Raw genomic sequence first — 15,816 nt, 5'->3', positions numbered from 1 at the left:
GGAGGACTACAGGGGGTACGTGTTCCCCTAGGGCTACTTTGGAGGACTACAGGGGGTACGTGTTCCCCTAGGGCTACTTTGGAGGACTACAGGGGGTACGTGTTCCCCTAGGGCTACTTTGGAGGACTACAGGGGGTACGTGTTCCCCTAGGGCTACTTTGGAGGACTACAGGGGGTACGTGTTCCCCTAGGGCTACTTTGGAGGACTACAGGGGGTACGTGTTCCCCTAGGGCTACTTTGGAGGACTACAGGGGGTACGTGTTCCCCTAGGGCTACTTTGGAGGACTGCAGGGGGTACGGGAGCGCTTTTTCAAAATTTTTGTCGCTTTTTGTCACGACCTGTTCTTGCCTTCCTCCCTCCCTCCCTCCCTACCTCCCTACTTTCTTCCTCCCTTCCTCCCTCTCTCCCTTCCTTCCCTCTTTCCTCCCCTCCTTCTTCCCTCCCTCCCTACCTTCCTTCCTCCCTCTCTCCCTTCCTTCCCTCTTTCCTCCCCTCCCCTCCTTCTTCCCTCCCTCCCTTCCTCCCTACCTTCCTTCCTCCCTCCCTTCCTTCCTTCCTTCCTTCCTTCCTCCCTCCCTCCCTTCCTTCCTTCCCTACCTCCCTACTTTCTTCCTCCCTCCCTTCCTCCCTCTCTCCCTTCCTTCCCTCTTTCCTCCCTCTCCTCCCCTCCCCTCCGTCCCTTCCTTCCTCCCTCCGTCCCTTCCTTCCTCCCTACCTCCCTCCCTTCCTACCTTGCTCCCTTCGTCCCTACCTCCCTCCCTTCCTACCTCGCTCCCTCCCTTCCTTCCTTCCTTCCTTCCTCCCTCCCTCCCTCCCTCCCTTCCTTCCTTCCTCCCTCCCTCCCTCCCTCCCTCCCTCCCTTCCTTCTTTCCTCCCTACCTTCCTTCCTTTTTTCTCTTTTTTTTTTCCGTTTGTCGAAGTTTTTGTCGCTTTTTTCAAAAAACAATTCCGCCTTTTTCAAGGTTTTTGTCACTTTTTGTTTTTGAAGTTTGTCTTCCTTCTTTCTACTGAGAATTTTTTTACAAGTCTGTCAGTTTTTATGAAGTTTTTGTCACTGTTTTCTACATTTTTGATAGTATTTTACACCTACGTATTCTTGCCTTACTTCCTTCTTTCTACCGACTATTTCCAAGTTATTTTTTTTTAAAGTTTTTGTTTTTCATTTTTCCTAACATTTAAATGTTTTTCAGTGACGTGGCTGTTGTTGTGTTGCAGCCGTTGGAGCACAGTAAGCGGCGCTCTAGTGTGGCTTTATTTTACGCTGAGAAAGCCCTATAAAACTGCAACCCACCATTCAATCAAACTAAAACTTTCCTCCTATCTGTGAAACAAGCATGTGACCCATTTTGTCACATGCGAAGCGGAATCGAAAAGGAAGAAGGGGAATTGGAATCAGAATCGTTCAAATCCAAACGATGCCCGACCCTACCTGTTAGACGACTCTCTTCTCTTCATGATCACTTTGATTGACGGTTTAATGCCGCGAAGGCGTGCTCGGGTTCAGATCTTTCTCTGAACTTTTTTTTTTTTTTTCCCAGGAATTGAACTTTGGGATGGGAGTGGTCTACGACATATCTGAGCCGTGAGTGATTTATCACGAAACCGAAAGCCGTCCTGCAGGTTCTCCCTGGCTGCTGTGAAGCACGCTCGGCGTCCCGGCGCAGCACGCCTTCTCAGAAAACCGACGTACTGTTTGAGCAACTGCCAGATGTTAGAGCGAGTGCTGCAAACAGGCCTGCAATAAGGAAGTGTAGTTACTGTGTATTATGGTGAACCAGTTCTTATGCTCTATAATATCTGTCATTTTAGATTAGATTCGACTTTATTGTCATTGCACAAGGACAACCAGTACAACGAAATTTCAACATTTCCTTTATAGCTTAAAAAAGCCATAAAACACAGAATGCAGTATGATCATGTCAGTCCATTATTAAAGTGCATTCTGAGAAATCAGACAGTCCATAGTCCATATAATAGTAGAGACAGAATGCAGTATGATCATATAAGTGCATTGTTGAGGTGTATTAATTGAGTGCATAGTGATCAGAGGTAGTCAGTGATTTCTAGGCATGATCCCTCAGATATTCTTAGATCTTTTTAATACTGAACAAGTCGATATTTTCTGATTCTGTGAACCTCAGTTCTATTTGTAGATGAGTGTAGGGGAAATAAAAGAAACCAGTGTGTGTTTTAATTACAGCTGGGATTTACATTTACACTCACTGCGGCAAAATCGCAGGTCTTTCCATCTATTTTGAATCGGGGTTTTGTGATTTGGCTGCAGTGGTTGGGGGGGCCGCGAGGGGGAGCTGGAAGAATGCAGCGGCTTGTGACGGATAGTTGAAACGGATTTAACTTTTGGGGAAATGAAGTCTGGATCAACGGAAGCACATTTTCAGGATAATTGCCTGACACCCTCACCTTCGGCTCTCTGTGCGTTGCTGCTCTTAAACTCTGTTCGCCGGCGGCTTGTTGTTCTGGAGATTTGGGGGCCCAACAGCAAACCAAGATCTGGTGATTCCATGGGGCTGTGGGACCATGGGGCTGTGGGACCATGGGGCTGTGGGACCATGGGGCTGTGGGACCATAGTGCTGTGGGACCATAGTGCTGTGGGACCATAGTGCTGTGGGACCATAGGGCTGTGGGACCATAGGGCTGTGTGACCATAGGGCTGACCCCGCCCTGTTTTTCTTTAACCCCCCAACGTAGCAAAATTAGACTTTATATTTCCCAGTTACTGTTTTCCGTCAGATTGTTTATGGATCTCGACGTTTCCGAACGCACTGAAGGCAGCGTTATTTCCCGGAGAGAGAGAAAGAAAGGAGACAGAGTCGGGTGCCTGGGTAGCTCACCTGGTAGAGCGTGCGCCCACATATAGAGGTTTACTCCTCAACGCAGCGGCCTCAGGTTTGACTCCGACCTGCGGCCCTTTGCTGCATGTCGTTCCCCCTCTCTCTCCCCTTTCATGACTTCAACTGTCCTATCAAATAAAGGCCTAAAATGCCCAAAAAAATAATCTTAAAAAAAAAAAAAAAAGAGACAGACGGACTGAGGAAACAGTCAGCTGTTCCACAAACTCCCGGGCAGTTCAGAGCCTGTGTTTGGTGTTTTAAAACTTTCTTGTGGCAGAGATAGAGGCAGTGATGTTTCCTGTTTCCTGTACGGGACTCTCACACCGCCTCAAAACACTCTGACAAGTCTGATTCATGCTCACATGATTGGCCACTGCAGCATGACACAGGGTTGCGTTTCTCCAAAAGTTAAATCTGGCTCAACTTTCCGTCTCCCACCTGCAGCCTAAACGCACTACCCCCCATTCAAAATAAATGGAAAGAGCTGCGTTTCAGAGGCACCGTCTGACGGCGGAGTTGACTTTGAGATCAGCCCGTCTACAATTTAGAAAAAGGGAAACACTTTGTGTTCCACTGAGCTGTTTTTAGTTGAGTCAAGTGACAGAACAAAACCTTCCCTCCACAGTTAACTGTCACAATTAAAGTGCTCATATTATGCTTTTTGTTATTGTGTTATATATCTTTCTGTGTACATTCTCCATGACAGTCTGGCTCTAAATATCAAATATGTTTCTTTAATTGGTCATTTGGGTTTTATTCCACGTGTCTCAGGCCTGCTGGGTAAGACGTTGCTCCTCTCATTCTATGTCTTCTGTTCTGCCACAGAGGCTTTATTTCGGCTGTTCAGTCAGGCGTCTCGGCCGTTCATGCACATGTTATGATGTTGCTGGCTGATGAGCTGAGTCACTGAGGTGACTCATCATCATCATCGCCCAGGATGTAGTTTGGGCTGATCTGCAGGTTTATCAGCTGGTAGGTAGACGGAGAGCATTGACACAAAGACAGCTGATAGTTTCCAAGTCTAGCGTCACATTTTGCGTCGCATAATTTCTAGTTTTATTGGCCGAGATCAACTGCACACTTTTAGAAACGCACAACGCTGCACACATTTTTCTATGAAGCAAAAGTAAAACGTCTCTGATGTCAGCTTGTTAAATGTGAATGTGTTCTAGTGTCTTCTCTCCTCTGTGACAGTAAACTGAATGTCTGTCTTTGAGTTGTGGACAAAACAAGACATCTGAGGATGTCAGCTTGGGACTTTGGGAAACACTGATCCACATTTTTCACCGTTGTCTGGCATTTTGGAGACCAAACAACTAATCCATTCATCCAGAAAATAATCGTTATAGTTGCAGCTCTTGATTGAGCCTCTGGTCTGTAGGGCTGTCCTCCACTAAAGACATTCTTAGTCGACTAACACTCTTTTGACTAATCAATTTGCTGATTTAATCGACAGATCTGAACAAAACTGAGTTTCTCCACAAAGAATCAAGCAAAAGCTAAACTTTCAATCTTGTGTTTACCAGAGATGTGTGAAGACATCTTAGTCGACTAAAGGTAGTTACACACCAACCAGACGGCCGACCGTCGGCAGAAAAGCCAGTCGGACTGATCAGTTGGGACCCCGAGGTCCAAAAAGTGCCTGAGAACACACCAAAGAGACGCCGACTTGAGCGTACGCTCTGCGCGTGCGCGAAACGTAATACGTCTCCATAACAGCAGGCGGCGCTGCTCTGTATTGTTTCCCATAAAATGAAAACCAGCAGCTGATTGGACGAGCGCGTCACGTGGTTCTTTTTTCTCCGGAAATTCACAGCCAGACTGTCATGGCGGCTCGTTCAGAATACGATCTCATATTGTACTAAAATAGTTCACCGAAACGTGTTGTGAATAGTAGGAATTCTATCAATTTGCAAAGGGCCTTCGCCGACCGACATCGTTGGTGCTCGTGCCCTAAAGAACCTAAGATCTAAAAACACACCTGCAATTACTGAAGAAGAGGAGAACGAAACAGAGGTATTTAGCTGTGTTTGAAACCATTCCCACTTAACGATTCCCTATATAGTGTTTATGAAGTTTATTAAGACTTATTTTCGTAACGACACGTTGTTGGATGCGGTCCTCCTCTCCTACTTCAATGCCTAACGAATCTATCTCTCTCTCTCCCTGACCCTCACTGGTTGAAGCCTAAAAATATTGTAAACAAATTAATATCATAACTAATTCCACTGGTGGGACTGTTGAGCTGTGTTTCAGACTGATCCCTCCGGTTCAGGCTGGTCCTCATCCTCAACACGTGCCTTTGTCAGTCTCCGAAAATACTTTTTAATACTCATCTGGATTGAAGCAGCAAACATTCAGTGTAAGAGTAAAAAAAAATGACAACATTATTTATAATAAGTTTAGTTGGTTAGCTGCTACATAATGTATAGTGTTTTGACCTCGACAACCCAACTGCATTTTACCGCAAACTTGCGACTAGTTAACTTTCTAAAGCGGGCGCAATCGCTTGTTTGCTAAGAGTCGGGACTCCAACATTAAGACACTGACAGCATTGTATTCAGAATATTAAATATTCTTTATAGCACTTTTGAATGTGTGATTGTGTAAAGGTGTTCACGAGAGACCAACCTTCCGTGAACTTGTGAATTACGCAATGTGCGGCGGCCGGTGTTGATATTGAGGCGCACCGGGGGGAAACACTGTGAATGAAATTAACCGCGGAGAATTCAAACACCTCTACAAAAGGCCAAAAACACAATATAGTACATTGTTTATGTGATAGGGAACGGTTTCGAACACAGCTTTTGCAGTGGTGTATTGTAGTGGGTATACTGTACTGTATATTGGCCAGAATCTGCCTTTGGGGGAGGGACCATATCATAGTGGGGGGGGTCTGGGCGTCCTCCCCCAAGGAAGTTTTGAGCAGACTTCTCAAAGACTTCATTTCCTGCATTCAGATAACTTTTATTCACCATTTTACGGGGGACATTGGGCATTTTTAAGTGGATATATGGAAATCTTGGAGCTTTCTTAGTGAGTATACTGCGTATACCTGCGTATAACATGGACTACAGCACTGAGCTTTTCAGATTGTAACCTTAAAATGCCGTGGTGTCTCCTTCTCTAGCTTCACCTGGCTGTCGGCTCAGGTGCACAGCAATATGGTGATGCATTTCACCGGCCGCATCACCGACAGCTTCGACAGGGAGTTCCGCTGTCTGTACGCTGACTCGCAGATCATCGACTGCTTCTTCAACGCGGAAGAGGAGGGGATGCCCTACTACCCGTCATACCAGGCCATGATGGCCCCTGTCATGGGGCTCGGCCCGGTCATGGGGCTGGACTTACTCTCCGACAGGTACGAAGCTGAAGGCTGGTTTTTAAGAAGGGTTTTGTTTGTTTGACGCGCAGTCGGTTTTGAGAGGCGTGCTACATTCAAGGTTTGTTTGTTTGTCCCAAGCAAGCGGCAACTTCCGGGTCTGAAAAGTGAAGCCAACTCTTTGATCGCCTAAAACGGTCTTGTTCAGCAAACCAAGCTTGCTAGCCACAGCTAGCGTTAGCTGGTAACTTAAAAGGTGCACTATGAGTTCCTGCACGGTCACTTCTGTTGACGTTCCAAGTAAATACCAAACAAAACTGCGCAAGCTCGCCCCTCCCCCACGTTTCCGTAACTGTCATGACTAACTGACTAACTGTCACTAACCAGCCCCCTCCCCAAACCATCTTGTCGGTGATTGGCTGGAGTGGTTTGTTGTGCGACTCCCTGTGTTGTCTCCCGAGACCGGGCTTTGTCATGGTGTGTTCAGGGGGCAGGCAGCTAGCGGATCAAGGACACGTACCTACGATTTGAGACAAAAATGAAATTGCGCTCAACCATGCAGGAACTCATAGTGCACCTTTTTTAAGGGAAAAGTTATCCGATTTTCTGTACTGCCGTACACGCAGATGAATGGCGCAAAGTGAAGTGAAAACACAGGACAACAGCCAAAAGCATTAGCAGTGCTAAGCCTCTGTCTTGATTGACAGGTCCTAAATCTTTATCTATTGTCTATTTTAAAATAAATGGGAGCATCATTTACTAAATGAACACCATGCTGTGTTGAAGAAGACTTTAAACTAGCGATTGAGAACTTAAACTCATTATGAAAATATTTACTGAGGTAATAAATCAAGTGAGAAGTTGGCTCATTTTCTCATAGAAACGGACTTCTTATTGGAGCCAGTGGAGTCGCCTCCTGCTGGAAATTAGAGAGAATGCAGCTTTTAGGAGCTTCAGCGTTGATTTCAATTTTCAGACCCGGATGCTTCGTCCATTATTGTTACAGTCTACGGTTCTTATACAGTATCAAATCTGTGGACTAATAGATTATATTTGATAGGGATCGACCAATATGGATTTTTTAGTGCCGATACCGATTTTGTTTTTTTTGTTGTTTTTTTCTCCACCAGTCTTAGCCAATGATATATTTGGAGCCGATACTGCTTTTGCTCCCTCAATTTACATCATACAAATGTTAACCCTGCCACACTGGATTTGTTTTCGGAATCTGCTCTGCCATTTCTTTAAAAATGATAAACAAAAACACATCCGTGTCTTCTGCAATCATCTTACATTCATATCACCCAAATGATGTGTGCAATGTGCATCATATGGATGGCTGCACTGCATATGGTTAACTGTGCAAGGGTAAAAGGCTTTCATCAACATCTACAACACAGCCTTGATGATGCATTGCTTTCTGACATAAGACAGATATAATCAGGTCAGCACAAAATGTCCTTTGTCAACACAAATAATTTAAGAAAACAATAAACCTGAAAAGTAGCCATTGAAATAAAGTGCTTGATTTGTAATTTAAGACATGGTGCTGAAAGCCTGCCAGGCTTCCAGCACCAGCACTCTGCTAGTGGGGGAGGGGCAGTGCATGGTCTGCACATGAACTGCAGCGTCTCCAGCAACACAGAGCTGCCTGTGGACGCCTGTCTGTAAATAATGCCGGGATAAAACTATCGGCGAACGCAGCAGTAAAAACGCAAATATCGGCCGGCTGATAAAATCGGTCTATCACTAATATTTGATTTAAAAAATACGTGTCTATCTTTACTCTCCCTTCTCCTCCAGCCGGCAGAGGGACCGGGTGTGCTCTGAAAACTCCAGCAGCCAATCAAGTACCAGCGTGTCAAGCGTGAAGGCGGCGCCCGGGATGACGTCTAACACGGTCTACAAGGTCACTCAGGCTCACGACACCAAGCCCAACAGCAACCCTCGCCTTAGCCCCGAGAGGAGAGGCGGAACCCTGACGCCTCCGGGTCACGTCACAGCGGGGCCGCGAGCCTCTGCGAACGGGGGAGCCAATCACAGCCCGGGGATGGAGCGCCCGCCGCCACCCTACGGTCAGCAAATGGGCGTAGAGTGGAACAAGCACAACCCAGCGGACGCCATTCGGGCAAATATAGGCGGCGCCACCTCCAAGTTGCAGGGGTTGGGGTTGTACGAGCACAAAGCGGGCATGTTCCACGGCGCCGGCACCCCCATGTCAAACATAAACCCCAAGACACAGACGCCTTCCCCGGGCAACGATGGCAAATTCACCCCAAAACAGAGGACTCCCTCCAACCCGTTCCTCAACAAACTCTCAGACATCTTCCTGCCTTCCAGCAAAGAGACCTACAACTTCCGGAGGCCGCCGTCCCCTCTCGACAACCCGCCCTGGGGGGGACCGGACCTCTCGCAAAACGAGCTGGAGAGCCAGCAGAGCCCTCCGCCGCCGCTGTCCCCGGGCGTGGTGATGAACCGGCACGACCAGAAGCGAATGACGCTGGGCCACAGCAAGCTGGACATGGTGAACCAATACAACAAGCTGAAGAACAGGCAGATCTACAGCCGCTTCGAGCTCAAGCCCAATTCAGTTCCCGTCGAGGGGGATTTCATCGGAAACTAAATGTGTGTTTAAAGGTTACCTTTTGTTTTGGGTTGTTTTTCAACCTGGACCCTGTTTTCCTATGTTTTTGTGTCTAAGTGACTGATGGGAACAACAATATTTGGTCTAGTATTAAGCGAGAAACAAGCTGCAATGTAACGTTAATTGGCAATTGCGCACTGTCAGTTAGCGTCCACTAAAAGTGCTGTTTTTGCTACTGACAGGCTCCAATTATTATTCTAAGTGTGTGTCAACATTATGGAAAGGATCCCTACAGAGATAGGACTTTGTGTTTAAGAGTACAAAAAAAAAAAATTTGACTTGAAATGTCCCTGAACTTGCTATCGTGCAAATAATCAGTACTTTTATCATCGTAAAACACACCTTCATTCAAAGTCGGCAGACACAAAATAAAACTATCAAAAGCCATCTTGGTTCGTATTTCCACTGTACCAACAATCACCACTCTGGTTTGGCTGAAATAAACTCTTAATTCACACATTTACATGTGAAATATGCTGGCGCTATACACGCTAAAAGTACTGTTAATTTACATGGAGTCTGGTCGATTTGGCGATGTGCATTTGTCTATAGGGTTACATTGCAGCCTGGTTTGCGGCGGCCGGTTCCAGTGTTCTCGCTCAATACTGGACCAATTTCAAAGATATTTAGTTTTTTGAAATATGGTCCAGGTTGAACAAACGACAACATTACACTTTAACTCTCTCTTCCAAACTCTTCATTCCTCCCGTGTCTCTTCTTACATTCTTAAAACCCGCGAACAAAGGTCTCCATGGAATCTGGTAGTTTTATAAAGTCCTTCATCTTCTCCCACAGTGATTACCGGTTTGAATCGAGCCATTACAGGCTCACAGGCTCCATCGCCGTCTCTTCGGTCTGTGAATTCTTGAAACCATATTTCCTCTTTTATCATGTGGGGAGCCTTTACAAAGTGCATTGTGGATGTGACTGTTTGTGGGGTCGTAGTTTACAAATACATTTTACATTGAAACTGATCTGTGAAAATCACCCGGCAATAGGGTTGGGTACCGAAACCCGGTGCTAATACGGCACCGGTGCCTAAGCGGCCGGTATCTACCGGACCGAATCGCAACGCAGATTTCGGTGCCTCGTTTCGGTGCCAATTAAATGCCTTCTGCACTGCTCTCTGATGCTCTGAAACAGACGTTAGAGCCAACAGGAGCATTGCTGCACGTGACGCTAGTTAACACTTCACTTGACAGCAGGTAACGTTAGCCTACCGTTAGCTAGCTAGCTGGATTAAACACGGTTAAAATGCTGACAGCTAAACAGTGTAAAGTGTGACAGTATTTCACTGTAGAGGATTCCAACAGTGGGACGTTAAGCAATGTGCAGCTGCCTTTGTCGGAAAAACAACACAGACGGTGCATTCACTTGAAACTAGTAAACCTCATGGTGCATTCAAAGTTATGGTAAAATACCCTAATCCCTATTACCCTATTTTTGTTTAAGTATCAGTTCAGGCACCGTTTAGGCACCAGCACCGGTATCGGGGGGGGAACCCACCCAAACGATACCCAAACGATACCCAACCCTACCTGGCAGTTCTATTTTTTAAGAATCGCTACCTGAGTCGTCATGTTTCCAGAAAAATAAAAACAAGGTTGGGGATAAAAAGTTTGGAATAAACCAGAAATTTAAAAAGACAAAAGGCAGCTGAACAGCTGAAGCTTGGAGCAGGTCGTCCTCCATTTTACAGAATATATCTTCAGCATTTCATGTGAGCCTCCCACTGCCTTTTCTTAATTACACTCCAGGGACTTAAAATATTTCAACAAAATGTTGTACTTAAAAAAAACAGAACACCTTGAAATGCAAAGGTCAACTGAGCAGTTTTACTCCATGGGTGTTTTATATTTGTAAAACGTTTTCCAGAGCTTAGAAAAGTTGTGTTTTATGTTTGTGGCATTTATAAACTGTATATGTAAAGTCAGCGAAACCAAAAAAAATTCTGTGTAATGTTGGTAACTATCACAGCAGAAATTTTTTTATTCTAACGTCTAAATGGGCTTTGATTGTCAGAGTTCACTTTTTATGTGTATTTGAAACAAACATAAAAACAAAAGGGTAATTTTTTATTATGAAAAAGCACAGAGTATCAGGGGGAATATGATAATATGTGTAAAGACAAAGTGATTTAATGCAGCCGTGATCGTGAAGAAAACTTCCTCCTTCCTTTTGATTCTAACCTTTGGCGTTGCTTTGACTCTTCCTGTGACTCTCCTGTATTATATTATATTATAGCGTGTGCCATGTGCCTTGATCATCCTGCCTTAAGGTTAACAATCACATCACAGACAAACCTAACATCTCCAGTGACATCAGATAAGTGTTAATATCTGAAACCGCTGCCACTACTACAGGGAACGGAGCCATTGCAGATGGAAGAAGAAGAAGAAGAAGAAGAAGAAGCAGGTGCTGTATCTCATTACGCTGGGTTTCCACGGGCAGCTGAAATAACAGCAGAGCAGAGCGATTCAACTGATTCACTATGAGAACAGCGGTACGAGCGAAATCTGGCGGCGAAAGTGCCCGGATGTTCACCGCACTTTGGCAGAGCGGTAGCCAATGAGAGGGGAGACTCGCGAACGTCCCTCCAATATATTCTCCCGCGTACACACACATGCTATCTATCCTATCCTGTAACTTACTTTATGATACGTCTCTGTATGACTACAGGGATGCTAACAGCTAGCTTGGCAAAACGTTGTCCAGGCAGTTGGTATACCTGGTGAGTTTTTTTTATATATGTTTTAGTCGTAGTAGCATTGTAGTGACGTTAGCATTGTAGCAATGACCGCTAGCTTTTTGCTAGTAATATAACGTTATTTGAACTAAACACAGCTTTTTAAGCAGCAAAGTGTGTGACTGGAGTAGAAAATGTACCAAACAGTTGTGTTAGGCCACATATAAACTGATAGAAAACGTATATCAACACCAACAATCGCCATCTGCAGAACGTGAACACTGTCGGCATCGTGTTGCGGTGACACAATCCCGCTTGAAATCCGCTGCTCGAGACCGAGACGACAGATTGTTGCAGTTGAAAAACCCTGCCTGTGGAAACCCAGCGTTACAACTCTGGGAAATAAGGAGTACATGTAGAACCTGAAGGACTTTGAAACATTTTGAGGGGATGCAGGTGCAGAAACATGGGCTGCGTCCGAAATCCCAAACTAACTAAGTAGCTAAAAACGGTACGTGGCATTTTTTTTTGTGTGTCTGAAACCTTAGTATGAAACCAATAGTATGCCAATTGCATACTATTTCCAGTAAAATTACAGCGTGCAGTACTGGACACTACGCCCACATAAATATCCCACAAAGCAATGCGGTAGTAACAACAACCGTTTCGGACCGAAACCAAGGAGCTCTGTCACGTCAAAACGCTCTAATTTACATTTCTACATATTTAAAACAACCGTTATTCAACTCTTGCCACTAGAGCGGAGGTCGATATGGGCTCTCAGGAAGTGGCGTTGAAAACGACTGATTAGTGCGTCCAGGGGCGTAGCGCAAAAATTCTGGGCCCTGTAGAAAGGCATTTTCTATGGGCCCCTCCCCGCATCCACAGCTATTCATTCTAGCATCTTTTTGGGTACTCAGTCCCCGTTTCCCCCCCCCAGTCCGACGCCCCTGAGTGCGTCCGAAAATATACACGCTACTGTTTATTTACACAAAAGTGAGTTGAACGATAGTTTACGTGTTGAGTACGTAGTTCAGAGGAGATTTCAGACGCAACCGTGTTCAGCAGCAGATGAGAGAAACAAGACAGTTCTGGGTATATCTGTTGAAATAATTTACATTTCACAGTGCTATCATGCCTATGAAATATACATTTCTTCATAAGAGGATTGATTCCTTATATTGTACTGTAAACAGCATTTTTTTCCCAGATATGTAGATTTGTATATAGTCTGTTAGTTAAAACAAAGTAGAAACCGTTTATACTGATTGTATTTTTTTTTGTTTTCTTTGTTATATTTTGGGTTGTGCGGATAGATTTCAAATCCTCCTCAGTGTGGAGCAGCAGCCATCGAAAACTGATTTCTACTGTTGTCAGATAAGCAATAACGAGTCACGGTGAACTATTTTAATATATGTGATTTTTGTCTGTGTTTTGTTTACTGCTTATTTCAGTTGGTGTTTTTTTTTTTTTTGTCTCAACAAGCAGCCGGATAATTTGCACGCATGGATTCAATACTTGTCGCGTGTTTGTCTGACTAATGTATATAACGTTGTACATAATACATGAACAGACTGTCAGGAATTTGGGTTTATGTATATTACGTTGTACATAATACATGAACGGACTGTCAGGAATTTGGGTTTATGTATATTACGTTGTACATAATAATGACATGAACGGACTGTCAGGAATTTGGGTTATTGTTAAAGAAACACTTTCTTTAACGTATTTTTTACAATGTGTTATGGACTGGAGAATGTGAACGTTCTGTGTTTAAAAGGTCTTCATTTGTAAGATGAACACTTTAATAGGATTTAATAAAACAAGTTGAACTTGAGTGTTGTGTGTACATGTTGTTTTCAGCGCTTCTTTTGTTCGGGTCTTGTTGTTGTCTGAAGTTTTTAAAAGCCGAAGCTTCTGTTGAATGGCACAGCTGCTGCCGGTGCGTTCGACATGTTTGTTGTCCTCTCACGTGATATAGATACGTGTTACGTAGGTAGGTTATATAGGTATTATATAGGTTACGGTCAGCTCAAACGTTTTCTATAAATGAAGAAGTCCCGCATCTCGGTTCCGAGTCAAGTCTGAAGTCTTTGGAGGACAAATCTCAAGTCAAGTCTGAAGTCAATGGCCCTCATTTATCAACCTAACGTAGAAACCAGCGCAAATATCAGCGCAGAAATCATCTCACGTGTGATTCATGAAACGTTCGTATCACACCAATCAGAGCGTCGTAAGGATGGTTGTACGTTGATAAATGCAGCGGCTGGAAACGATCGTAATTTAAATATCACGCCCCTAAATATATTCTGGGTTTTGAGGCCTCGCCCCTACAATTTACGACATGGCGAGACGTAATCTGGCTGAGAAGCAGCACTTTTCAGAGGTGGAGATTGAAACCCTGATATCTCAGGTTCATTTGCACTAACGTGTACTATTTGGCAGCCTGAAAACTGTTATTAAAGGCTGTAAAAAGAATGGGGAATGGAAAGAGATCACTGATGCAGTCGACAGTGTTGCCGTGGTAAATCGGACTCCAGCTGAAGTTTATTTAATGTACATCCTTGACATATGTATGCTATAGTCCTAATATTAATAAACATGCTTATATTGGAATCTTTTAGGCCTACATCTACCTATATTTAAATAAACACACAGTAGCGGAGTTTGTGCAGTGTCTTATTTTACTCAGAGTCAGAACCAGGCAACAGCTGTGAGGGAGAGCGCGTGACCACCGCCAAACATGTTTCTATGCAAAAATCATTCAAATTATGTGAAACCCGCTTTCTTTCACTTAAACAGCATTACAGTGGTTTCTCAGCATAAGTTCCTTTACACGTCTAAAAGAATAAATAAAAATGTTGTGCATCGTCATGTTTCCTGTATTGAGTATCATTGCCAAACATAACACTATACCTTTTAAAAGCGAGGAATAATATCCTGTCTCCTTGGTATAGCCCCAGTTGGGGCTGTGCTGGACACTGCTCTCATCTGGCTCCATCACTACATTTATGACTATACATTATTTCCTGCGCGATGTTGTGCAGAACCCCACAGGCTAAAACTATGTTGCAGACTTTTTCTGCCGTGTATGGGTGATATCGCTGATGCAAGACATGTGCACTGTGTGCACTGTTACCGGCGCATATAGAGGTCCTCTATAAGAGCCAGATCTGCCATTGCTGATAAGTGATCAACTGATGACTTCTCCTTCTCCTGTTAAACTGATTATATGCTGCATCGCGAGTCCACACTGACTTGAAAACTTGCGTACACGAGTTCAGACCAGACGTGAGATTTTATCGCAGCCTACGCTCACGTTCAAATCGATAAATGCCGAGCTTTGCATAGGAATCGGGGTACGTCCGTCCTACGCCTGTTTTAGGTCGTACGCACGTTTAATAAATGAGGGCCAATGTGTGTGCGACTTAAGTGTGAATCAAACACGAGTCCCCATCTCTGTTTGGAAGACAACAGGTGGCACTTTAGTTCACTGTTGCGGTACGTCTGACCAAAAAACACAACAGCTCCAAATGGAAACCATGCTTAATATTCTGAATTTTGAATTCATAAAGCATCTACAGACAGACTTGTCTTATGAAATATGAATGCTGCCAAAAAGTATCTAGTCGGTCAGTGAAGCGAGGATTTTGTGTCTGTCAGGCGCTTTAGGGATCACCTTCCCCCGCTGGGCCGCTGTACAGTACTGTATGTTTTCCTGTCAGGAAATCCAGCCCAGAGGCTGGGTCACAAGCCACAGCATGAACAATGTGACAGAATAAAAACTCCAAGGACAGATACAAGAAACTCGGCCCCAAAAATGGACTGGATAATTGTGTCACCGCAAGCAGGAAATCCATCATTCATCCCCATAAATCCTGAGACAGGAAGGAAACAAATGAAAGACAAATTTAAGTTTTTGAACTAGTCAACAGCTACTGTATGTTTACATGCATGCTGAATTCAGTTTCTTGCATCACTGTAATGGACATCAACATCATTGTTCTGTTAAGCCCAGTTCAGACCAAAGATTTGCGACGAGACAAAACCGTTTTAGAACGTCGCAGAGAAAATTTCAGGTGTCTGTCTCAGCTCGACTCAAACCAGCTGATGGTGTCGCTGCGACTCAGCTGGTCGAGTCTCCAGAGGCTGGTTTTAGAACGTAAAAGACGTCTCCCGTTTCAACAGCCAATCAGTTATAAACTATAGAAATAAAATGATCCATAATCCATTTTATTTTTATGTTACAAACACCTGGTTGAGTTTTAGATGGAGCCTCAACGATCGTCCGAAAGCACGGTAACAT

The 15,816-nt window shown here is 44.4% G+C and overlaps 1 protein-coding gene across 1 annotated transcript in view; it reads left to right on the top strand.

The window, feature by feature from the left end:
• Positions 1-9,866, top strand: part of fam83c (family with sequence similarity 83 member C) — a 23,407-nt gene extending 13,541 nt beyond the window's left edge. The window contains exons 4-5 of the mRNA XM_078249481.1: positions 5,986-6,216; positions 7,981-9,866. Coding sequence (XP_078105607.1) covers positions 5,986-6,216; positions 7,981-8,800 — 1,051 coding nt within the window. The 3' untranslated portion in view covers positions 8,801-9,866. The remainder of the gene's footprint in view (positions 1-5,985; positions 6,217-7,980) is intronic.
• Positions 9,867-15,816: the final 5,950 nt, after the last annotated feature.

The sequence above is a fragment of the Sander vitreus genome, chromosome 4, assembly GCF_031162955.1.
Source record: "Sander vitreus isolate 19-12246 chromosome 4, sanVit1, whole genome shotgun sequence".
In the NCBI taxonomy this organism is placed as follows: domain Eukaryota; kingdom Metazoa; phylum Chordata; class Actinopteri; order Perciformes; family Percidae; genus Sander; species Sander vitreus.
The sequence above is the reverse complement of the archived record's forward strand: the minus strand, read 5'-3'. Positions and strand labels throughout refer to the sequence as shown.